Source organism: Carcharhinus amblyrhynchos, chromosome 14 (genome assembly GCF_965287045.1).
Source record: "Carcharhinus amblyrhynchos chromosome 14, sCarAmb.v2.hapA, whole genome shotgun sequence".
Taxonomy (NCBI): domain Eukaryota; kingdom Metazoa; phylum Chordata; class Chondrichthyes; order Carcharhiniformes; family Carcharhinidae; genus Carcharhinus; species Carcharhinus amblyrhynchos.
In genome coordinates, this window is record NC_137337.1 from 25,237,113 (window position 1) to 25,264,076 (window position 26,964).

General features: G+C 40.4%; 1 protein-coding gene across 3 annotated transcripts in view; it reads left to right on the plus strand.

The window, feature by feature from the left end:
• Positions 1 to 26,964, plus strand: part of fancm (FA complementation group M) — a 118,764-nt gene that overhangs the window by 36,695 nt on the left and 55,105 nt on the right. For all 3 annotated transcript variants that reach the window (XR_013888548.1, XM_080202466.1, XM_080202467.1), the window contains exons 5-9: positions 17,268 to 17,399; positions 19,643 to 19,775; positions 22,802 to 22,912; positions 24,416 to 24,514; positions 25,430 to 25,620. Coding sequence is in view for 2 of the 3 variants with exons in the window: in XM_080202466.1 (XP_080058592.1) it covers positions 17,268 to 17,399; positions 19,643 to 19,775; positions 22,802 to 22,912; positions 24,416 to 24,514; positions 25,430 to 25,620 (666 nt within the window). In the remaining variant the exon portion in view is untranslated. The remainder of the gene's footprint in view (positions 1 to 17,267; positions 17,400 to 19,642; positions 19,776 to 22,801; positions 22,913 to 24,415; positions 24,515 to 25,429; positions 25,621 to 26,964) is intronic.

Below are 26,964 nucleotides of genomic sequence, written 5' to 3' on the forward strand. Positions count from 1 at the left end.
TCATAGCTCAACCCCCTCAACTCCGGTATCAGCCTAGTAAACCTCCTCTGCACTCCCTCCAAGGCCAAAATATCCTTGCGTAAGTGCGGTGACCAAAACTGCACACAGTACTCCAGCTGCGGCCTCACCAATGCCCTATACAGCTGCAGCAAGACCTCCCTACTTTTATATTCAATCCCCCTCGCTATGAAGGCCAGCATCCCATTAGCCTTCCTGACCACCTGCTGCACCTGCAGGCTGGGTTTTTGCGACTCATGCACAAGGACCCCGAGGTCCCTCTGCACCATCGCCTGCTGCAGTTTTTCGCCACGTAAGTAATAGTCCTTCCTACCATTCTTCCTACCAAAGTGGACCACCTCGCACTTGCCAACATTAAATTCCATTTGCCAGTTCCTGGCCCATTCGCCCAGCCTATCTAGATCCTTTTGCAGACTGTATACTAGCTTTTTTTTCATTCATGCAGTAGGACATTGACATCACTCTGCACCTCAGAGCTCTGCAATGTCTCACTATTTCGATAATTTTTATTCTTCCTGCCAAAATGGACAATTTCAAATCTGTCCACATTATATTCCATTTCCTGGATGTTTGCCTTTTTCTGAACCTGTCTGTGTCACTTTATAGCCTCCTTGTGGCTTCTTCACAGTTTACATTCCTATCTATATTTGTAACATCAACAAATTTAGCAACCATATCTTCAATCCCTTTTATCCAAGCCATTTACATAAATTTAAAAACTTGAGGCCTCAGCACTGCTCCTTGTGGCACACCACCTGACACATCCTGCCAACCAGAAAAAGATACATGCAAGCTGTTTCCTGTTTGCTAACCAATCTTCAGTCCATGCTAATATGTTACCCCTGCACATGAGCTTTTATTTTCCATGACGATCTTTGTGGCATCTCATCAAATGCCTTCTGGAAATCTAAATATGGTACATCTGCCGATTTCCCCTTTATCCATAGCACATGTCCCATCTTCCAAGAATTTGAATAAATTGGTCAAATATGATTTCCCCTCCACACACCAATGTTGTCTCTGCCTAATTGTCTTGAGTTTTTCCAAGTGCCCTGTTAAAATATCTTTAATAATGGCTTCTAATATTTTAGCTATAATTGATGTTAGGCTGACTGGCCTATAGTTTTCTGCTTTCTGTCTCCATCCCTTTTTGAATAAAGGAGTTACATTTGCTATCTTTCAATCTAATGGAACCTTTCCCAAATCTCGAGGTAAGTGTGAGGGATGCACAAGTGTGAGGGATGCACTTTGGAAGGAATAATAAGATAAGAGAGCACTCAATGATTGGCAGCAGACAAGGATGTTCAGAGGAACAGATATCTTGGAGTGCTTGTCCACAGACCCCTGAAGACAGCAGAACAGGTTAATAAGGTAGTTAAGGCATACTTGCCTTCATCAGTCATGGCATAGATTGCAATAGCAGGGAGATTATGCTGGAGCTGTACAAAACTTTGGTTAGGCCACAACTGGAATATTGTATGCAGTCATGGTCATCTCAATATAGTAAGGATATGTTTGCAATGGAGAGGGTGCAAAGGAGATTCACCAGGATGTTGCCTGGGATGAAGCATTTGAGCTATGAAGAGAGGCTGGACAGGCTTGGGTTGTTTTCTTTAGAACAGAGAAGCTGAAGGGGAACCAGATTGAGGTATGAAATTATGAGAAGTATGGAAAGTGTGGATAGGAAGTAACTGTTTCTCTTAATTGAACGGTCAATAACAAGAAGGCATAATTTTAAGGTGAGAAGCAGGAGTTTTGAGGAAACAATGTTCACCCAGAGGGTGGCACGATCTGGAATGCACAGCTGGGGAGGGTAGTAGAGGCAAGATATCTAACGACCTTTTAAAAAGTATGTGGATGAGCACTTGAGATGTAATAACATTCAAGGTTATGGATCAGTTGCTGGAAAGTGAGATTATGTTAGAGTTAGTGTAGTTCTGTTGGTTCATAATTGATGGGCCGAAGGCCCTCCTCTGTATTGTATGACTGTGACGAAGGACATCCTGAAAGGAAAATCGGAAAACCGGAAGGTGGATTCTTAATATAAACAGCTGATAGGGAGCACTATTTGAAAGAAGATTTTAAAGCACATCATCTTGAGAGTGGAGCATGGAAACTTAGGAAAACAAAGGTAGTTTTAAGAGAATTATATTTGTATTGGTTAACATTTGAAATAAAAATATAGTTTTAAGTGAATTTATTTTAATGTTTCTGTGCCTGGAAGGAAAAAAACCTTTACCTAGATTCTTGCTGGACATGGGTGTTTGTATGCATGGGGGTTGGTTAAATTCCAACTAGGATTGAATTGTGCTTTTAGAGGGCAACGGCATGAAGAATAAATAAGCCTAGAGTAGGGTAAGTCATTCCTTAGCAACGCAAGGCATACTGCCCAGAGAGAATGTTTTCCCTTTGTTCTTGATTTTAACTGGAAGCCAGAGTAGTGGAGATGGGTACAGAGCAAGAAGGCAGCTCTCAAAGCTGAACTAAAAACAATTGGTTTTAGGAAGCTGAAGATACAACATCTCTCTCAGCCTACTGGAAGAAAAGCCATACTATGGAATAATGGTTATTTAACTGATTCAGAACAGAGGAAACTGGGAACAAGAGAGTTTACTCTTCAGTAAAGTCAGAGTTGAAAAGGTATTGATTTGTGAGAGGCCTGAAAGATATCTCAGTAGTGCTAAAGTTCATGAGGCGTTATTGCAGTTTGTGAGATATTTGAAACGATCAAATAAATCAGTGGCTTGATCTGAGTTCTGTAGAAGCCTTTAAGACCAAGAAATTCCAAAAGGGTTGGTGTAATATCATGGACTGAATTTGTTGTTAAAAGTGGAGCTTTGTTTAAAAGTGTCAGTGTAAAACCTGGACTGGATTTTGGAATGCAGACCGCTAAGGGAAAGCAGTATTGTGAAAAGATTTTAAAGTGTGTTTTGGGGGTGGAGTTCGCAAACTCTCATGACAGTCATCTATGGGAATTCTGAGGAGACATTTACATTCACTGGGGATTCAGAGAACATAACATAAGAAATAGGAGCAGGAGTAGGCCATGTAGCCCTTCGAGCTTACCCCGCCATTCAATAAGATCATGGCTGATCTGAAGTGGATCAGTTCCACTTTCCCGCTTTCTCCCCATAACCCTTAATTCCCTTGTCTATCAAAAACCTATCTACCCGTGACTTAAATATATTTAGCGAGGTAGCCTCCACCACTTCAACAGGCAGAAATTCACCACCCTTTGAGTGAAGAAGTTCCTCCTCAAGTCTGATCTAAACTGCTGCTGCCGCCGCGCACCCCCCCCCCCCCCCCCCAACCCCCCGTTACCATGAGGCTGTGTCCTCTAGTCCTGCTATCCTTTCTAAGCAGGAAGAATCTCTCTACCTCTACCCTATCCATCCCCTTCATTATCTTATACGCCTCTATAAGATCCCCCCCCCCCCCCCCCCCCCCCCATCCTTCTATTTAGTCTCTCTTCATAGTCCAACCCCCTCACGGTGTGTGTCATTGACTACTGTCATCTTGTGTGCTTAAAAAGGACATCTTCTGTTAAGAGACCATTGTAGCTTAACACAGATTTCAAAATACATCTTATCTTTAAATCCTGTGTGTGTTAAGATAAAGTTGGAGTAAAGGAATATTGTGTTATAATCCAATGTTTCGTGTTTAATGTTTTTCTCTTATTGTTCAAACTATTTAGTAGTCTGTGACTCTGTTCCTCCACATGTTGTAAAAAAGAAGTAGAAGCTTTTTTGAGCCAGGATTCCATTCTGGAATCTTCCTGCCCAGTTGTAACACCAACTGGGATCATTAAAAAAAGACTTGTGTGGCAATCATCTGGGGGGAATTGGAGGAGAATTCCATAAATGGTTGGTTAAGTGCCCTCTGCAATTTGGTTTTGAGTGGGGTGTTATCCTTGAAATCTGTGTACATTTGTGAAAGTAAGAGTGAGTGAAGAAACATTGTATTACAATCAAACATTTTATGTTTAATAAATTTGTAGCCCCATGACTCACGCTCCATCATTTCTTAAAGTAAATGATACTGTCTTCTGAGGCAGGGTTTCGTTCTGGGATCTACCCATCCTGTAGTCTCACCAATAGGATCATAACATCAGTTTCTATGTTGTAGATGCTCTGTCATTTCTGTTAGTTAAATGGGTAAGCAAACAGAAGTTGTTAGTTTTGTTCATTGTGTCTTTTTTTTGTCTGTGATCGCTCATTAACAAATCGAGAAGCTGACAATATGGTGTTGTACATCAGTGATGACTAAACAAAAATAGAAAACCAAAGCAAGAAAATCTGCACACAGGGCAGTGAATGAAAGGAGTTTACCATCTGCTATTAGAAAATGAGAGAAATTACTTTTGGGATTATCTAAATTTAAGTGCTGTCTAAAGATGTGCGATTTAGTTCCAGGGCTGCATTATCCTTCAGTGCTGTCCTGTTGAAGCTTAACGCAAGAGGATCTTGATGTACAATCCCATTAAGGTAGCTGCGTTAAAGCTATAATGTATATATACTGCAGCTATATTGAATTCATTTTTTTTTTAAATCTGGGAATAAAGCTGGTACCAGTAAAAGCTGTTGGATTGTGGTAAAGATCCAACTGGTTCACTAATGTGATTTAGGAAAATAAACCTGCTGTCCTCGCAATTTAGCCATTGTGCCTCCAGCCTCATGTTGTAGTTGTCTCATAATTGTTTTGTTTTCTGAAGTAGTTTGGCAAGCTAGTCAGTTCAAAATGGCATACCATAGTTATCTTCTCAAAGCAACAAGAGTTGTTCAATAAATGATGTACATTCAGAGAATGAGTCTTTTTTGAAAAGCCTACGTTAAGACAGTTCAGTTGTAGAAAACGTAAAATTGGATTTGTCACGGCTGAATGACTGACATAAAGGATGGTCCCCAGGAATTCACTGCTTGGGGTGAAGAAGAAATACTACTGTGAAGATTTTTGCCCACTCCTTGATTGTTTGGCAAAAAATTGAGTCAACATTGGGAGCTGAAAATATGAAGTAGTAATTTTTATGTCTTTTTTTCTAAAATTATTTTTAATACAGTTTGCTACGTCCTGTAGTATTTCATTGTTATGAAGGCTAATAAGCATATCCAATGTTATGTGACCACCTGTTGCATTCCAGTTCCATGATCTGGCCACTGGAATGCTCCAGTTGCACATTTTCTAGACTTTATTCTTTCATAGGATGTGGGCATCATTGGCTGGGCCTGTATTTGTTGTCTATCCCTGTTTGTCCATCAGGGCACCTTTTAAGAGTCAATCACATTGCTGTGGATCTGGAGTTACACATAAGCCAGACCAGGTAAGGATGGCAGATTTCCTTCCCTAATGGACATTGGTGAACCAGATGGGTTTTCAGGACAATTGATAATGGTTTCATGGTCATTTATTAGACTTCTAATTCCAGATTTTTTTAAAAATTCACATCAAATTTCACCATCTGCTATGATGGGATTCAAACCTGGGTCCCCAGAGCATTGCCCTGGGTTTTTGGAATATTAATCCAACTGAAAGGAGTGCACTCTTAAATCAGAAACATCCCAGGAAAAAAAATTGCTGAAGGACTGCAAAATATGATCAATTTGCCGTACAGGTTACAATGTTTGCCAAATTATTAAGTTTTCATGTCTATATTTAAAAATGCAACAAGTAGGTCACTTAAGACTGAGCAATGATTTCTAAATTGTTGGACTTCTGAAAATGATTAAGTTTGGCTGTTGCACTGATTAAATTCTAGTTGCACATACCTGAGTAATGCTTATTTTGATTGTTCCAGTGGTCAAAATTACAACCAAAGTCTATATTTTAAGTATCTTGTAGTTGGATTAAATCTATTAACTGTGACATAAGGCCCAGATTTTTGCAGTGTTTTTTTTTTTGAACATTTGGTGTTTGCTGAAACTGACCACAACTTTAGGATTCTCAAGCACTGATGATATGGGAATCATGAAGTTGCAGTCTGCTACTACGGTTTTGGCACAGGCTCTGCTGTGCGCCCCCCGCCCACCGCCACCACCTTCAGCCAGCAATTACTAAGTTTGGTTGATGAGGTGAAACTTTTCACCATTCTGCTTTACTATTGCTATTCTAATATTAAATGTTAAGCCTTATTCATTTGGATGTAACTGGGTTTTTAATAGTGGCCTGGATAATGGCAATTGCTGAACGATATCTGGCTCTGAAAAAATAATTTTATGTCTGTGAAGTGTCATGGTTAAGATTGACTACAGTGAAGTCGCAATCAGTCAAATTCGGATGACATGACTATGTCAAAGTTATCAACCATTTTGGCTGGTAGAATAGAAATTGACATGGAGATGCCGGCGTTGGACTGGGGTAAACACAGTAAGAAGTCTGACAACACCAGGTTTAAGTCCAACCAATTTATTTGATAGCAAACTCACAAGCTTTTGGGGTTTGCCCCTTCGTCAGGCGAATCGTCAGACGAAGCTGCGAGTTTACTATCAGCTTGATGGTAGCTTGCGAATTTACTATCAAATAAATCGGTTGGACTTAAACCTGGTGTTGTCAGACTTCTTACAGAATAGAAATTCCGATAGAATGGTGCCTGTGGTAAACTGCAATTCAGCACTGGTCACTCTGCATTAACCAAATTTGTGTAAATTTTATCATATGACTGCGCTGACCAATTGGAGCAGAGTTAGACCACACAAGCATGAAATCATGGCCATCGTTAGATATTGAGACCTTCTGAAAGGATCTATGAGAAAAAGCATTACTGATCAGAGAGGTGGTGAGGCTGATATAGCAAGTGGAAAGCTGGTGTGGAGTGGGCAATTTTTCATTACGAAACAGAAGGCAAGCACCATGAAACAGTTTGACAACAGGCATCCTCTGCAGCAAGAAAGATAAAAACTGCTGCCTATCTCAACATTGAAAGGCTCTGCTGACATGATTTGGGTTGTCAAGGCCTGTGATTTAAAAAGCAAGAGTACAATCCAACTACTAGAGGTTATATAAGTACAAGATAAAGGTGCAAAAGTCTGAGGTCGTGTACCAACCGACTCGAACAGTTTCTTCCAGCTACTGTCAGACTTTTGAATGGACTTACCTTGCATTAAGTTGAACTTTCTCTACACTCTAGCTATGACAGTAACACTACAATCTGCATTCTCTCGTCTCCTTCCCTATGAACAGTATGCTTTCTTTGTATAGTGCGCAAGAAACAATACTTTTTACTGTATGTTAATACATGTGACAATACATCAGATCAAAAGTTATAGGCCAATGATAAAAAGCAGGAGTACAATCCAACATTACTGAAAGTTATGTTGATGATGAAGGAGCCACAATTGCTAACTGCTTCCACCATGCTAGGTTCAAACACATTACAACTGCTCAAGATGATGAGAATGCAGAGGAGCTTGGTGAGGCCACATAACCCCTATGATGAGGCTCTTTACTTTTGGATGTGGAAGGCTGAAAAATTCATTAGAAGCCACCATGGAAACTTGCGATCAAGTGGATAATACCATATGATACATGATGTAACTGCCATGATGTAATCATAGATGCAGTACACACGAGGAGCCGAAGGAGGCTGATGACCCAGAGTGTCCGTTGAATGCCCATCCGACTGCTCTCCAGTCTCTCCGCCTAGCAGAGACTGATGGGGTGAGCTGGCATTTTGCACTGCAGCATGGGGGGAAAAAAAAACAAAGTGCGTGGCTGTATTGATGACATGATGGACTGTGTTGCGTGTACACCTGGAAGCGTGCTAAACAGAAAACAATTGCAGAGCCTTTCCACAGCTAGCTAACTCTTGACCTTTTTCAATGTAAAACCCTAGCAAGGCCATGTCATTCTAAGATGTGAACAAGCTGAATAAAGGCTTTCACACATTTGCTGCTTAATTATGTTTTGAATTGACATTTGAATCTGTTGTTTTTGACATAGACTGTGTTTGTAGGCATTTTGGGTTACACAGAGATACATTCACGTCAGAATGGGGCCCTTTTGGCAATTACAAAACTCCACTTAATACTGATTTGGAGATGGATCCCCTGGGAATCAACTCATTGAAATTCTACTGTACTTGATTTTTTTCAACCAACTTTTCCTTGGACTCAACTTTTACCTTCACTCTGTGTGTGTGTGTGTGTGTGTGTGTGTGTGTGTGTGTGTGTGTGTGTGTGTGTGTGTGTGTGTGTGTGTGTATGTCTGAATCTTTTATTAAGATTTGGTTTTGGTGCTTTTCATTTCCTAATTGGATGTTTGTGAAGATTCTTTTAGATTGGCGAGTTTGACATCATTGCAGGTCCACACTGGAAATCCCATTGTTGAAAGTGCTGCAATTCACTGCACGTTGAGAGACGTAAAATCCTTGCCATAAGGATCACTAGATCTCTCCACGAGACTGCCTTCAAGTGCAACCACGGGCAGCCTTGATTCACTGCTGACTTTAAAATCTGGCCTGATCATTTTTTTTTCCCTTTTCATGGGCAGCACATTTTTTAGCACAGCTGCCTCACAGTGCCAGGGACCTGGGGTTCAATTCCCGCATCGGGGTCACTGTGTGGAATTCGCATGTTCTTCTCGGGTAAGCATAGGTTTCCTCCAGGTGCTCCAGTTTCCTCCCACATTCCAAAGATGTGCAGGTTAGGTTGATTGGCCATGCTTAGTGTCAGGGGATAAACAGGGTAAATGTGGTTACAGGGCTAGGGCGTGGGTGGGATTGTTGTCGATAGGCCAAATGGCTGCCTTCTGCACTGTAGGGATTCTGTGATGGTGTTAGCTCTATTTCTGCTCTTTGTTATTGTTCTGGTTGTTGCAACAACATTTCAGTTCTGTCATATTAGTTCCAATGCTTCTTACATATGGATACTTAAATTTTTAGGGTAAACTTTTATTTTTACTCTTGTAGTTTTCATGGTCTAGTTCATGTATGTATGCATGTTGCTTTGAAATTTGAGTCCATGCCCACATGATGACTATTTTCTATCTTTATGATCAGAATCATCTGAGACTTGCTTAACCTGTAGCCCCAGCAGTGTAGTTTTTGATTGTATCTTCACGGTCTCTGCAAAATTTGTTTCTTGTGAAACCCAAATCTCCCATATCATGCCATTTTGTTTTGAAAGAATCCTGAATAATTTATAAATTTATCATGTTGTTTTTTAAACTACATTGCCAACCATTCATTTACATCTTTAATTTTTACAAACAAATGCATATTGGCAAACAATTTATATTCCCTTTTTTTTGAGTTGTGAGATGAACCTTGTGAATATAAGCTTTTTCTTTTGATGAGTGTATTGGTTCATACTAATCTTAACCAAGTACTGATTTATAAAGCTGCAATTGTAATTGTCACAATAATATTTTAAGAAACCTCAGATAATTAATTTGATTCTGGACAATTAAGAAGACCAGATAGTTACAAAGTGAATTTCGTGGATAATTTGAAAATAGTACTGGAATGGTGGCAGAAATCTGATTCAAAACTGATAAATCAACAACGTGCACTATTAAAGAAAGGATATTATTAAACTAGAAAGAGTGCAGAAAAGATTTACTAGGATACTACTGGGACTTGGATGGTTTGAGTTAAAAGGAGAGGCTGGATAGACTGGGACTTTTTCCTTTGGAGTGTAGAGGGCTGAGGGGTGACGTTATAGAAATTCATTAAAAAAATGCGGGGCACAGATCGGCTAGATAGTCATATCTTTTCCCAAAGGCAGGGGAGTCTAAAACTAGAGGGCATAGGTTTAAGGTGAGAGGGGAGAGATACAAAAGTGTCCAGAGGAACAATTTTTTCACGGAGGGTGGTAAGTGTCTGGAACAAGCTGCTGGAGGTGGTATTAGAGACGGGTGCAATTTTGTCTTTTAAAAAGCATTTAAGACAGTTACATGGGTAAGATAGGCAGAGAGGGATATGGGCCAAATGTGGGCAACTGGGATTAGCTCGGGTTTAAAAAAAAGCAGCATGGACAACTTGGGTTGAAGGGCCTGTTTCCATGCTGTAAACCTTTATGACTCCACGACATTCTGTCAAAAGACAAAAGCTGTGCATGTAGCAGTAAATGAGGAATGTGGTCATAACTTCATAGAAGCAGGATATTTTCTGCCCTGGGTGAACCTTCAGCTTGCCACTCATGCCCATGCGCGCACATTCCTTTCAAAAATTATTTACTAATGGGTAGTTGTTATCTGTGGCTGCTCTTGCTTAGCCTCCCACTGTTCTGTTGCTACATGTTCATTTGGCTCTATTCACTGCACTCTTGTGGAACCATCATTTTTGATTATCTGGCATCACCCATTCCCCATTACTCAGTTAAACAAAAAATCTTTAGTGTTGCTGAAAAAAACATATCAAAAAGCTTTTCATCTTGCACTCATCAGGACACTTAAAAATACCAACATAATTTATACTCCATGTGGAGAGTGTTGATTAGTTTGCAAGTGGACTCTGGTAGAGGCACTGTCATGGGGAATACATAAGTTGGTGTTGACTGTAAGTTAACCGCCAAGCATTGTTTGAAATTTAAGTAGGCAGCTTGACCCTGATTAGTCATGATGTTTTCCTGAGGAATGAGTCAATAATAGCTGTCACTTATTTTGTTAAGCTGAAATAGATATAGTATCTGTACATATTGTTTATCTGCAAAGAACAGGGCCCTGTTTATTAATATATGTAGCTTTCAGTACATGCAAATTTGCCACACTGGGAGCCCAACTGCCAATCTTAAATTGGTTGTTGGAGTAATTCTTAGTTCACTGATGTTCATTTTGCAAATGTTGTCCAATTGCAGAATCACATCTAATGTTGAGCTTTGCAAGCACAGGCTAGTGGGGTACAATCTGTACCTTTTCTGTTGTGAATAGCAGCTGTTTGATTCGATCTGCCAGTCTATGGAACGTGCAGCCTACATATCTAGCATTACACCACTACTAAAATCCATATGCCACATTACTCATTTGAGTGATAGACAGAACACATTTTTTTTGCTGATGGCAGCATCCTGTTAGTGGTGGATACAACTTGTGTTGCGAATGGATTAGCTTCACCTGTTGCTCCAAATGCTTGAGAGTATTTTGCGTTCATATTTCATGATGACTTAAATACTAGAAATTTGGACTTTGGGTGAGATATTGATGTACTAGGCAAATAGTGAGATTTGCATTCTACAATTCGTGGGATGTTTAAATATGCAAATTGACAAACAAGTGTATTACCTTCGAGCATGTTGTATTACAGCTGATGTCATAAGAAAAAATGCCTGGTTAGTTTAAATCAGTGTCTTGAGACATAAGAACATAAGAACATAAGAAATAGGAGCAGGAGTAGGCCATCTAGCCCTTTGAGCCTGCCCCGCCATTCAATAAGATCATGGCTGATCTGTTGTGGCTCAGTTCCACTTTCCCGCCCTCTCCCCATAACCCTTAATCCCCTCTCTTATCAAGAACCCATCAACCCGCTTCTTAAAAATATTTAGCGAGGCAGCCTCCACCACTTCAACGGGCAGAGAATTCCAGAGATTCACCACCCTTTGAGTGAAGAAGTTCCTCCTCAACTCCGTTCTAAACCGCCTCCCCTTTATCTTGAGGCTGTGCCCCCTAGTCCTACTGTCTTTTTTGAGCGGGAAGAGTCTCTCCACCTCTATCCTATCCATCCCATTCATCATCTTATACGTCTCAATGAGATCTCCCCTCATTCTTCTAAACTCTAACGAGTACAAGCCTAGTTTATTCAGCCTCTCCTCATAGCTCAATCCCCTCAACTCCGGTATCAGCCTAGTAAACCTCCTCTGCACTCCCTCCAGGGCCAAAATATCCTTGCGCAGCTTTAATTACTCCAATATGATTTCCCTCACATCATTTTCTTTTCCTTTTATAGCACTAATGCAATCATATTGCTAAATGTATTGATCCCCAAGGTGTCCCAGTAGTTGATATTAAATTTGCAAATGACTATTACATCTATAATATCTGAAACAATCCCAATACATTAATTTGTGATTTTTCTTTTCTGCAGCTTCACCATGCAGAACGTTATCTGTCCGTTTACTGCGATTTCAAAATATTTGCAACCCTAAAAATCGATTTCTTTGACTGTAATGAATTGTAATTCAAAGCTATTGATTTTGTGGTTTCAAATGCAAACAATACTGTTTGCCTTACTCCTGTTAAAGAATCCTGGCTGTTTCTCCTTCTCATGTTTACATACTAATTGCATTAATACAACATTGTGCCAGGATTTCCAAACCCTTTTGTGATTACATAGAACCAAAAAAATCAAATGGGGAAATCAAAAATTATTTTAGTGGAAGCCTCAAGTTTATAAAAAAAAACCTGAAATATTTGTATCTTCCAAAGTACTTTTTTTAAAATTTTATTTATTAGTCACAAGTAAGGCTTACATTAACATTGCAGTGAAGTTACTGTGAAATTCCCCTAGTCACCGCAGTCCAGCGCTTGTTTGGGTCAATGCACCTAACCAGCATGTCCGTCAGAATGTGGGAGGAGACCGGAGCACCCAGAGGAAACCCATGCAGACATGAGGAGAATGTGCAAACTCCATGTAGTCATTGACCCAAGCCGGGAATTGAACCTGGGTCCCAGGCGTTGTGAAGCAGTAGTGCTAACCATTCTGCTACTGTGCAGCCCTCTCCTTCTAATTAGATTGTTGGTGCAGAAATTGTGATAACAAAGAATCTTAAAGCTAGATTATCCACAAAGAAAAATGTCTCGCCACATCGTTGTCCAGCAAATGAATATATACTGGCAGCTACCCAGACCATAAATTTTAATGTAGTGGTTAAACTAGATTATGGCAGAGTGTTTATTGCCATTAATAGGAGATCTCTAATGTTGCATCAGATTTGCCAAGTTCCATCATCACTGGACTAAGATATCTAACCACTTGAAATTGTAAAGCTATCTTTAACATAATTTTAAAAATATTCAATTGATAGATTTTGATTTCTTGTCCAAAACACTTGCATTTAATTTCTGTACATGTTACGTTTGCATTGTATGTGTTACAAATTGCTGTTGCATTGGCCTGCATTATGCTCATTTGTCCCATCTCTTCTCACCCTACTGCATTTTGGAGCAGAAATAATGCTTCACTGAATTTAGCAAGAGAGACAAAGCCAATTCGCAATAGGTTTAATATTCTGTGGGGTGAATCATTAGATCCAAAATGTTAACTTTGTTTCTCTTCACGGAATATGCCAGGCCTGCTTGGTTGATCCAGCATTTCAGATTTCTAGCACCTGCAGTCTTTTTGCTTTCATTTTAGTTTTAATCTTTCTTTATCAGAGTGCTGTTTGCATTCTGCATTACATAAATTGCTTTTCAATAGCATGTTGATTTGTAACTAAAAGATACCATGATTCTCACCCAATTAACGCGCAAATAAATGCGGCGTGCAGGAATGGAACGGTGATAATTATGGGGGATTTCAATCTACATATTGATTGGTCGACCCATGTTGGACGCGGTGGGCTTGAGGAAGAGTTCTTGGAATGCTGCCGGGATAGTTTCCTTGAACGGTGTGTATTGGAGCCGACGAGGGAGTGAGCTATCTTGGATCTGGTGCTATGTAATGAGGCAGGTAGAATAAGGGACCTTGTGGTGAAGGATCCTCTTGGGAAGAGTGATCATTGTATGGTGGAGTTTCTGATGCAGATGGAGGAGGAGAAAGTGGGTTCCTGGACATGTGTCCTTTGTTTGAACAGAGGGGAGTACAATAGGATGAGAGAGGAATTGGCGAATGTTGATTGGGGGAGTGCATTGGAAGGTAGGTCTGCTGAGGAACAGTGGAGGATCTTTAAGGAGATCTTTCTTGGTGCTCAGCAGAAATTTATTCCGATGGTTAAAAAGGATCGTAGGAGGAGAGATAATCAGCCGAGGATAACGAAGGAGGTAAAGGAAAGTGTTAAATTGAAAGCGGATGCGTTTAGAGTAGCTAAGAGTAGTGGGCGAGAAGAGGATTGGGAGAGGTTTAAATATCAACAAAGAATGACAAAGAAGTTGATAAAGAAGGGTAGGATAAACTATGAAGCTGGGCTAGTGCTTAATATAAAAAAGGATAGTAAGAGCTTTTATAAATATATAAAAAGAAAGAGGCTGACTAGGGTGAACGTTGGACCCTTAAAGGATGAGAGGGGGACTTAGTGGTAGGGGATGGGGAAATGGCTGAGGCCTTGAATAACTTTTTTGTTTCGGTCTTCACGGAGGAAGACGTGAATAATTTGCCGGGTGTTAGCGATGGAAAGATGGTAGGAGTGGAGGGCCTGAATGACATTATTGTTACTAGAGAGGCAGTGCTCGAAAGACTGGAGGGACTGATTGTGGACAAGTCCCCAGGACCGGATGGAATGCATCCAAGGGTTCTGAAAGAAATGGCGGAGGTGATAGTGGATGCCTTGGTGATTATATTCCAAACATTGCTGGATTCTGGGGAAGTGCCAGAAGATTGGAAAACGGCTAATGTTACGCCGTTGTTTAAGAAGGGTGCCAGGCAAAAGGCAGGGAATTATAGACGTTAAACTAACCGGCCTGTTGTAGGTAAAATGTTAGAATCCGTGATCAAGGAGAAAATAGCAAGGCATCTTGAGGAGAATTGTTTGATAGAGCAGACGCAGCACAGTTTTGTTAAGGGGAAGTCGTGTCTGACGAATTTATTGGTGTTCTATGAGGATGTGTCTAGGGCGGTGGATAGAGGAGAGCCGGTGGATGTGGTGTTTCTTGATTTTCAGAAGGCGTTTGATAAGGTGCCACACAAGAGGTTATTACAGAAGGTCAGGGGGCATGGAGTTGGGGGTAGGGTGTTAGCGTGGATAGGGAATTGGCTGTCAAATAGGAGGCAGAGAGTGGGGGTCAATGGGTGCTATTCGGATTGGCAGTTGGTGACTAGTGTAGTGCCCCAGGGGTTGGTGCTGGGGCCTCAGCTATTTACCATTTATATAGATGATCTGGAGGAGGGAACCGAGTGTATGGTGTCGAAATTTGCTGAACCCAGAAAACCCAGAAAAAGAAATAGGAGCAGGAGTAGGCCATCCAGCCCTCGAGCCTGCCCCGCCATTCAATAAGATCATGGCTGATCTGATCTGTCGTGGCTCAGTTCCACATTCCTGCCCTCTCCCCATAACCCTTAATCCCCTCTCTTATCAAAAACCCATCAACCCACATCTTAAAAATATTTAGCGAGGTAGCCTCCACCACTTCAACGGGCAGAGAATTCCAGAGATTCACCACCCTTTTGAGTGAAGAAGTTCTTCCTCAACCCCGTTCTAAACCGCCCCCCCTTTATCTTGAGGCTGTGCCCCCTAGTCCTACTGTCCTTTCTGAGCGGGAAGAGTCTCTCCACCTCTATCCTATCCATCCCATTCATCATCTTATACATCTCAATGAGATCTCCCCTCATTCTTCTAAACTCTAACGAGTATAAGCTTAATTTATTCAGCCTCTCCTCATAGCTCAACCCCCTCAACTCCGGCATCAGCCTAGTAAACCTCCTCTGCACTCCCTCCAAGGCCAAAATATCCTTGCGTAAGTACGGCGCCCAAAACTGCACACAGTACTCCAGCTGTGGCCTCACCAATGCCCTATACAGCCGCAGCAAGACCTCCCTACTTTTATATTCAATCCCCCTCGCTATGAAGGCCAGCATCCCATTTGCCTTCCTGACCACCTGCTGCACCTGCAAGCTGGGTTTTTGCAATGGAGGGTGTGGAAAGTCTGCAGAAGGATCTAGATAGGCTGGGCGAATGGGCCAGGAACTGGCAAATGGAATTTAATGTTGGCAAGTGTGAAGTTGTCCACTTTGGTAGGAAGGACTATTACTTACATGGTGAAAAACTGCAGCATGCAACGGTGCAGAGGGACCTCGGGGTCCTTGTGCATGAGTCGCAAAAACCCAGCCTGCAGGTGCAGCAGGTGGTCAGGAAGGCAAATGGGATGCTGGCCTTCATAGCGAGGGAGATTGAATATAAAAGTAGGGAGGTCTTGCTGCAACTGTACAGGGCACTGGTGAGGCCGCAGCTGGAGTACTGTGTGCAGTTTTGGTCGCCGCACTTACGCAAGGATATTTTGGCCTTGGAGGGAGTGCAGAGGAGGTTTATTAGGCTGATACCGGAGTTGAGGGGGTTGAGCTATGAGGAGAGGCTGAATAAACTAGGCTTGTACTCGTTAGAGCTTGGAAGAATGAGGGGAGATCTCATTGAGACATATAAGATGATGAATGGGATGGATAGGATAGAGGTGGAGAGGCTCATCCCGCTCAGAAAGGACAGTAGGACTAGGGGGCACAGCCTCAAGATAAAGGGGGGGTGGTTTAGAATGGAGTTGAGGAGGAACTTCTTCACTCAAAGGGTGGTGAATCTCTGGAATTCTCTGCCCGTTGAAGTGTTGGAGGCTGCCTCGCTAAATATATTTAAGACGCGGGTCGATAGGTTTTTGATAGGCAAGGGGATTAAGGGTTATGGGGAGAGGGCGGGAATGTGGAACTGAGACACGACAGATCAGCCATGATCTTACTGAATGGCGGGGCAGGCTCGAAGGGCTAGATGGCATACTCCTGCTCCTGTTTCTTATGTTCTTATGTTTTAAAGGATAGTGGGTAAGTTAGTATGTAATGACCACATGAGGTGGCCTGGTCAGGCTGTAACTCATTTTAAAAGGCGGTTAAAATAGTGATTTAAGGTGAAATATTCCCACAATTGCTGAAGAGAAAGCACAGCTGGAGTAATGGACACAATTCTCTTCCTTTCAGTATAAATAACCTACTCTACAGGAAAGTGAAGACAAATGTGCTATTTTCTCATCAACGCCAATCTGACTGGCTTTCTGCTCACTTCCTAGAGCTGGCAGTCATCTCTCCTCCCATTCCATTCCAAACAGTGACGATTGCCTGGTGGATGCGCTGGCCCTGCAAATAAGAAGTTTTAACGGTGTTGGTTTTGACAGGCCAATGTGAATAAGCAAGGTTTTTGGTAGGTTATGTCAGGGAAGGCCAAGTTGCTTGCTGAGTCAATTGAAAATGTTGGTTTCAAACTCTCCAATGACTTGTTGCAATTCAAAAAACTGTTCAGCATCATATTTTCCACAGTAACGGTGTGAATGTCACAATCTGAGTGGAATGAGCACCAACTCATTCAGAAATATTTGTATTTATGACAACGGATAATGCTTTGCCAAATTTAACAATTGGTACAAATTTTAAAAATGTTTTCAACTAAAATGTCATTCTCTACTTTTCATTTTAGACTTTGGAAACATTTACAAGACGTCTACTCAAGGCTGGAGCCCTAATTCGTAAAGATGTAGCAAATTTGACCAAGTACCAAATTGTTCTTTCGCGAGAACAATTTAGAAAAAATCCTCCAACAAACATTATGGTAAGTAGCCACTTTTTATCATCTTAACATGTTATAACATTCGGCAGGTATAAAGTTAAAGGTAAAGTTGCCATAGTCCCAGATGAGCATAGGCTTTAACTGTGGTAATTTAACCTGAGGGTCACCATACCTGGGATGAGGGGCAATGTTGAGAAGGCAGGGCCGTCATGAATAACCTCAGCCAGCATGGGAATTGAATCCATGGTGACGGCATCACTAATTGATCAGGTATAATTGATCCTTTGCTGTACAATTACAAAATGGTAATCATTGTGAACGTACTTACACCACAAGGATTGTAGTGGTTCAAGGAGACCACTCACTACAACCTTCTTGAGGGCAATTTGGTTAAGCAATTGCAAAACCCACATCCCATGAACAAATTTTTTCAGGACGTACAATGTTTTAGCCTCAACTAATTTTGTGGAAATGAATTTCACAGGTTGACCACTCTTTGGGTGAAGAAATTTCTCCTCATCTCTAATCTATCCTGTATCCTCAGACTGTGACCCCTGGTTCTGGACATCTGCACCACCGGAAACATCCTTCTTGCACTTACCTGTCTAGTCCTGTCAGAATTTTATAGGTTTCTATGAGATTCCTCCTTATTCTTCAGTGAGTAGAATCCTAACCAACACAACCTGTCTTTCCTATGTCAGTGCTGCTATTGCAGGAATCAGTCTGGCAAACATTCGTTGCATTCCCTCCAGAACAAGAACAGCTTTTGTCAGATAAGGAGACCAAAACTGCACACAATACTCCAGGTGTGACCTCACCAAGACCTTGTATAATTACATCAAGACATCCCTGCTCCTGCATTTGAATCCTCTTGCCAGCATACCATTTGCCTTTTACTGCCTGCTGCACTCGCATGCTTACCTTCAGTGACTGGTGTATGAGGACACCCTGGTCTCAATGTATGGCCGTTCAGATAGTAATCTGCCCCCCCCCCCCCCCCCCGCCTGTTTTTGCTACCAAAGTGGATGAAGATTAAAGAAATTTTGGATAAAATAATGTGTTGGATAAAAGGGAAACTGAGAAAGACTGCAACTGTTTGGACAGTTTCTGATATGCGGATGAACCTAGCAGGGAAATGAGTGTTAAATAACGTAGGGAACAATGGATTGTAGAATTTTAGTGTAGAAACTGTAGAACAGATGAGTTCAAAGTGGAGAGAAAAGAACACAATTCACACTTGCATTAAAAGACTGGTTCAAGGCAAGTTGTTTAGATAGGAGATCAAAAGGGAAATATGGTATATTAGTAGCTGGTTAGTTTCTGAGGTTCAGGCAAAGACAATAGCTGATGTGCAGTCATAGCTATGACTGGATGGAAAGCCGGACGGTCTCAGAACATAGAATTCTATGCTCCAAATGGCTGTTTGACATCCTCATTTAAAAAGCACTATGCTGAACCGAAAAAAGACTTCCTAAACTTAACATTAACTTGTGGGTGGTAACTGTTTGCTGAAATTACCTCGAAGAGTTATACTGCACTAGTGGTTGATTTGGGACAAGGGACTTTTCTCAGACTTTGGGAACAGTGTTAATCCCATAAGGAGCAGGGGAGCATTGTGCGAGTGCAGCCTCCTAACTCCATTCTGTGTCTGCCTACATTCCTGTCGGCTTCAGCAGGCTGCACACAATCCAACCCAATGATTCAGGATCTACTGTCTCAACCTGTTACTTGTTCCCACAATGATAGACATCTGTTTTAAAAGTAACTACCAATCCGCCCAGTTGACTTTCCAAACAAAAACCCTTAAAATGGCACCAGAATTATGGAATTTGTTGAGGGTGGACCTCATTAAACAGGATGTTTTGCTGTCATGGAAGAACACTTCAAACAAACCAAACCTGAGTCAAAGGAGGAGCAAATGAAATTCGGATTGATATTTTACCTGCATGAGTGTAGTAAAAGTTCTTTTAATAGTTATGATTTTAAAGGCCAATTTCCAAACAAAATCAAATGTTATAAAAAGACTTTTTAAAAATTGTATGGAGCTTGTAAAGCTGTTTCAGAGTTATGGTTATTTAAAGGGAAAACCTGGAAAGAAATGAAGTTCACTGAGGCAGAATGTGAAGAAACTTAAAAGACCAAATATGTTATGTTATCCCATGTAATAAAAGCATAACTGCATCTATAGTGCATATTCATGGTGAAAATCACTGCAGTCTGAGGAAAGTGGTAATAAGTGCTATTAGCTTGTTGCCCTTCTGAACGCATACTCATTATTTTTTCAGGGAGCTCAACGAGGAATGGTGGAAGGAGATTATGCTCTTTGTATTAGCCTTTATCATGGATATGAACTTCTGTTACAAATGGGAATGCGATCCTTGTATAGCTACCTGGAAGGCATTATGGATGGATCTAAAGGTAATATGTGAAATGGACAAAATAACACACTGCTTATTATCTGCATGGATAACTTATTTAATAGATGTCCATGGCATTTCCTATGCAGTTGACAATTGGCATGGACTTTGGACAGAAATAACGTTCCCCTATGTGATTGAATTTTTTGAGGAAATAATATGGAGGGACGGTGAAGGAAGCTCACTTGATATAATTTGTATGGATTTTCAAAAGACCATTGACAAGGTCCTGTTTGGCAGACTACATAAGAACGTAAGAAATAGGAGCAGGGGCAGGCCATCTAGCCCTTCGAGCCTGCCTCGCCATTCATCTGAAGTGGATCAGTTCCACTTTCCTGCTTTCTCCCCATAACCCTTAATTCCCTTGTCTATCAGAAACCTATCTACCTGTGACTTAAATATATTCAGCGAGGTAGCCTCCACCACTTCAAGGGGCAGGGAATTCCAGAGACTCACCACCCTTTGAGTGAAGAAGTTCCTCCTCAACTCCGATCTAAACTGCCCACCCCCACCCCCACCCCCCCACTTTATTTTGAGGCTGTGCCCTCTGGTTCTGCTATCCTCTAAGTGGGAAGAATCTCTCTACCTCTACCCTATCCATCCCCTTCATTATCTTATATGTCTCTATAAGATCCCCCCTCAGCCTTCTAAATTCCAACGAGTACAGACCCAGTCTATTCAATCTCTCCTCATAGGCAAACCCCCTCATCTCCGGTATCAGCATAGAGAACCTTCTCTGCACTCCCTCCAAGGCCAATATATCCTTCCGCAAATGCGGCGACCAAAACTGCACACAGTGCTCCAGTTGTGGCCTCACCAGTACCCTGTACCGTTGCAGCAAGACCTCCCTACTTTTATATTCTATCCCCCTCGCTATAAAGGCCAGACTAGTCAAAAAATAAAAAACTCATGAGATCCAAGTGAAAGTGGCATGTTGAATTGATTCAGAGGTAGGAAACGAGGGTAATGGACAGATATTTTTGTGACTGGAAGGCTGTTTCCACTGATATTCTGGAAACCTCAATACTGGATTCCCTTGCTCCATGTGGTATAGATTAGTGCTTTATGATTAAGAAGTTTGTAGGTGATACAAGGTTGGCTATGTAGTTGATAGTGAGGAAGAAAGCTGTAGACTACAGGAATGAACTGGTTAAATGGGCAGAACAGTGGCAACTCAATCTGGAGAAATGTGAGGGAATGCATTTGGCCAAGGCAAAGAGGCAAGGAAAAGCACAATATGTGCTAGAAGTCAGAGAAGTGCAGAGGAATACAGGCATATGTGTGCATGTCCACGGATCCTAGAAGGTAGCAGGACTGGTAGATAAAGTAGTTAAGAAGGCACACACAATGCTTTAAAAGCTGAGACACAGAGTATAAAAACAGAGAGGGTATGCTAGAACTGTATTGAACTCTGTGGTGTTGCTCACAGACCAGACCTGTGGTGTTGCTCACAGATATGTTCACGAGATTACAGAAAGGATGTGATTGTATTTGAGGATACAGAGCAGATTCAAGACAATGTTGCCAAGAATGACACATTTTGGTTATGAGGGAAGGCTGGACAGGCTGTATTGGCTCTTTTGGCGATGTATAAAGTGTGAATAGGAAGGTTTGATTTAGCAGAGTGTTCCGTAACAAGGATGTATAGATTTGACATTTAGGCTTGATGAAAATTGTTTCCAAATTGGAAATATTTGGGTCTTGCACTTTGACTTGTCATTTACCATAGCTTAGAAATTACTGTTGGTGATGCGTCAGTAGTAGTCTAGACCTTGGCTGCTGGGGGAGGGAGGTTGATGGCAAACCGGCTGCATTGACCATCATTGCTACTCAGAGTTACCAGGACTTCAAGATGTTGGCCATTTGTTGATTAGTGCAGAAATCTTGAAATTTCAGTTTAGCACTATTGACAACAGGTGAACTGATGATCGTTGAAATAAGCGAGAACGTCAACTCCCACTCCCACATACGTTGCTGTTAGAAACACCATAAAAAGTTACACCTTATTCAGTCAGGCCTAATTTGGTTTTCACAGTAATGCAACTAAATAAAATTTGATTAATAATAGAATAATAATAAAAGTAATTTTTATACCGTGGAATGCAGCTGGAAATCTGCTAAGCCATTCGGTATGTGTATGTTAGATTGACTAGGCACGCTTTCAAAGATTTAGTATCTTCATTGGATGTTGGTTTGTGAAGGGATAATTGGGTGTAGAGGAGTTTGAACTCAGGAAGTATCTCTTTCCATTTGACATGGGACAAAGGCATACCAAAATTAAAGCCACGCGCAAGAACAAACTCTTGCTTTCAATAAATACATAGTGAGAGAGATTTACTAAAAGGTTGACAGCATCATCAATTGTGCTACCAAACTGCTTAAATGAGCTCACAGTGTGGACATGTTTCAAGCATATATGGTTTATGTGTGGTCATCTATTGAGGCAATATGGTGGCACAAATAGATCAAATCAAAAATGAAAGAAATTTGTGCATCATCGGCATGGAGTAAATTAGTAACCCCACTACCAATCTGTTCAGTCTCATCTTGCCTAAATAATGCTCAAACTGCAAATCTGTCCTGATGAGTGCTAGATAATAAGCTTTAGACAGCATGTCTTTTTTTTTCAACAGTAGTCAAGTTCTGTACTAGCAATCAGAATTATTCTGAACTTGTGTTTGGTACTTTCAGTACGTTTGATAGGGTGCATGACTGGGCTGAATATGTGGTGTTATAAAACTGGTGAGCTGATGAGCCAATCCTATGCGTTTGTTTTATTCCTGAAGTTTGTGAACTTTACTAATTCCTGAAAAACACAAGACTATAAATCTTCCAACTATTTAGCTTTTTCTGATTTTATATTTTTACATTAGCTCTCTTGAATTGAGATTCTAGGTTTAGCACACACTATAAATGGAGGCCTACCATTTTTCCTAAGGTAAAGACTTGTATTCCTTAAGCATGTTATACATCTGAAATAAGGCAGAAATTGGAAAAAAGAAATTGTTATTTAATACTTTTGTGCAGGGATGACACGGGCACGAAATGAGCTCTGCAGGAACACTGAGTTCATGGAGATGTACGAGCAGCTGAAAACCATGTTCGCAAATGGAAGCAGTCACTTCAGTTCCCAAATAGGTACCATAATATTGTCAATGTTCTCCTGCATAGCTTGTACCTCTTTCTCTATATTTTGTTCCAGTGTTTACCTACTCTGTTGTAATAACATATAGAATCATAAGGAGTCTCTTTCAATGTATGGGAAAAGTGTTATATCTTGCATCATCACTAGGGAGCATGGACAATGACATTAGATGGAATATTCAGATTGTTGCACAAGGGGAAGCAGAGAAAGAAGAAAACTTTCATTTGCATTGCATCATTTATAATGGGGATATCAGATAACTAACGTTCTTTTAAGACAAATAAAACAAAATAATGAGATTGACCAAGTTAATTAAAAACACACTTCAAATAATCTTGACTTCAAGTTGATCGATCTTAGATGCTAGAACATTTTTGTGCTGATGTTGCTGGAACACTTTTTTCTTCAGAGTTGTTGAAAGCTAGGTCAATTGAAAATCTCGAAACAAACTGATATAATTTGTTAACTAAATCTAAAACCAAGGTGGATGGATTAAGCTAAGGCACAAATCAGCTATGAAGGGGAAACAGGCTTGAGGGGCTGATTAGCCTTTCTGTTCCTATGTCCACTGTTGAATTTATTTGGCCACAGTGAAAGAACTGGAAGTGGTAAGGACTTAAAACAAAAACAGTTAGTCCACATAGATTGGCTGCTTATCAAAGATTTTTCTATTGTACACATTAATTTCAGTGGAGCTGTAGTTGCATTTTGAAGATTATAGAATCAACCTAGCCAGAAAGTGTTAAACATTCAGTTTATAAAATGCAACATCAAGTGAAATGGAAATACCTGAATTCACCATGTCCTGAATGCTGGTAGCCATTTTACATAAGCAGAAAGAACAAAAGCAACACGTTATGGACTGACTTACAGATTTTTCAGAAAATTGGAAGGATGCCTTGAACCATCTTTTGCTCTGTAGTTGCAGCTACTGTGATGTATTAGAGCAGTGTTTTTCAATATATCCGAAGTGGTGTACTTGATGACCTACACACACAATGTTGTTCCAAAGACTAGTGAATCTACACATTTCTTAACTGCCTTAATCACTCCTGAAACAGGTTGGTGCTGCAGTGGGAATGTAATTCAACACTTAATTCTCACAAAAATATGTTTCCAAATTATTTTGTGCAAGTCCCAACTAGAAGCATGAGAATGGCTTCATGCATTGTAGTACTGACTTCATCTGATCCTAATGTATTATACTGTCCACCATAACTATATAAACATTAAATAGGTTTTATGTATCTCTTCACCTACAGTATTATATAGAATATATAATAAGGAACAGTAGAGGGTCACCATTTTTATTCGTAAGGAATACTACTTCAATTTGTTGTTCTACTAAATTATGAAGATTTTCTTCATTTGTGACATAACTTAGTTATTCATCATTGTGAATATTTTTGTGCTTTTGTATATTGCAACCTTCTACCTATATGCCTTGCCAGTATTTATTGCATCAGCAAAATGCTTTCATAAAATATTTTCTTCAGGATCTGAAAACCAAAAACAATTCATCTACAGTCACCCCAAACTGCAAAAGCTTGAAGAAGTTGTAGTGGGCCACTTCAAGTCTTGGGCAGAATCTGGAGGTAAGATGCACCTATGGCTTGTCAAGAACTTGTGTACATATTCTTACTAAAATAAGTTCATTTAAAAAGGCTTCCAAATAATATTGTTGAAATATCCAGTGATATTTTATCTTCTGTAGGACAATGATTTTTAATCATTGCTCAGTGCTGCAGTGTAGTTAAGGTCACAAGCATCAATTTTACTTCGTTTATGTATAGAATTCAGAAATACAAATGGTGGACATTGTTCATGTTGGTTAATTTTGGGATTTGGGTGCAACTGACGAGACTATTTATTGCCACCCCTAGTCGTAAATAGTGATCCATTTACCCCTAAAGTACTGTAGTTGATTTTGGTGATATTCCTCTCGTGCTATTTGGTAGCAAATTCCAAGACTCATTAAACATGAAGTGATTAGAAAGAGGTCCAAATTGGGTTAGTGCGTGGCTTGGAGGGAGACAGCAATCAGTCAGATGGTTTCAATCCAGATGAGCTGCACCCATCCAGTTAAATGATAGGCATTTCCTCAAACTCCTAAACTGAACTTTGTAGATGATGGAGTGGCTCTGAAGGTCAAATGATGTTATAGTATACTTGTAGATATTAATGGTTAGACAGTAGTTTTGCACATTACATTATTTGTTCAAAGCATATTTTAATACCATATTGATGCCCTCCAAGGCTGGAAGGGAATTAGTTAATAAAAAGGAACTAATTGATAATATTATGTGATTTATTGATGTTCAGAGCACTGATGTGGAAATGAGTTTGCAATTCCTGATTTTGATTCAACATGAATGGACAAAGTAGTTGAATCCTTGGTTTTCCAACCAGAATTCCCTCCTTGTGTGGCAGGAGTGGCCAACTGGAATCAATTCTGTGATTCCTTGTGTTTCTTTGGCTGTTGAACTAATTATCTACAATTTAATTTTCAGATCCAAATACTTCTGAAGGAAAGATCGTTGGCATGAATACCCGTGTAATGATCTTCTCCTCGTTTCGGGACAGTGTCCAGGAGATTGCTGAAATGCTCAGCAAACATAACCCTCTTGTGCGAGTCATGACATTTGTCGGGCACTCTTCAGGAAAGAACACAAAGGGGTTTACACAGAAGGAGCAACTTGAGGTAATTTGAATGAGATATTCGAAGAAAATTATTTAATGATGCAAGTAAGCAACACTTTATTGTAAAACTATCAGAATAGTAAAAATGAAAAAGAGAAATTAGGTGATATTTGGTAGGAAATTCCAAGACTCAGTAAAAATGAAGCGATTAGAAAGAGGTCCAAATTAGGATAGTGGTTGGCAATCAATCAGTTTCAATCCAGATGAGCTGCACCCATCCACTGAAAGGTATATAAAGGTATTGTTGTGATTTACTCACTGTGATCTCTAAGATCTAGTCTATGCATTGATCACAGTCTGAGGAAAAATAAATTTTCTCAACGTCCAACTTCACTTCCTGTTTTACCAATTCAAATGGATGGCCCTGGTTCTAGCTGGTGTATCAATCAATTTATTTATACATTATTGAATCCTTTTCTACTACTTTATACCTGAATCTGATTGTCTAACTCTCTAAGGCGTCACGGTGGCACAGTGATTAGCTCTGCTGCCTCACAGTGCCAGGGATCCGGCTTCAATTCCGGGTTTGGCTCACTGTCTGTGTGGAATTTGCATATTCCTCGTGTCTGCGTGTGTTTCTTCCCACAATTCAAAGACATGCAGGTTAGGTGAGTTGGCCAAGCTAAATTCTCCCACAGCGTACCCGAACAGGCGACTAGGAGATTTTTGCAGTAACTTCATTGCAGTGTGAATGTAAGCCTACTTCACTAATAAATAAACTTTACTTCAAAAGCTTTCACATTTCCATTGAATCCAAATAAAAAGCACACAGTCCATCTTTGCAGCTCAATAAGTGTAGATTGTGAATTGTCCTATTGTCCTTCTCTGTGTCTGCTGATGGTAGAATAGGGGTGTGTGCCCAGAATTGTACATAATAGTCCACGTGATGTCTCAAATAAACTTGCATGATTCTATTATCATATCTCTAGTTTGGTACCGAACAAACTGGACAATGCAGACCAAGCCCTCCTTCAGTTTGGTTGCCTGCCATTAATTTCAGGGCTTTCACAGGTGGAGGAACATAATTTCAGTATAACAAATTTACATAGTTTCCACAATATAACTATTATTAATGTTAATTTATAACGGAAATAGAAAATGACTTTAAAATGGCATTTTTAAAATAGCTACCCCCTCTAATCATCTAACGACTATGCATGTGCATTACCACAGGAGACTAACTAGTATATTTTAATTATATATTCCCAAGTGACAGTTTTTTGATTGTCCTTGTTCCAGAAGTTGGCAATACTAGTTTCATTTCAATTTATTCATACTTTGTGTAAAATCTTTAGCAGAGATGATGCAAAATCTTTTTGTGCAAAATTGTGTTGTTGGCAAATCA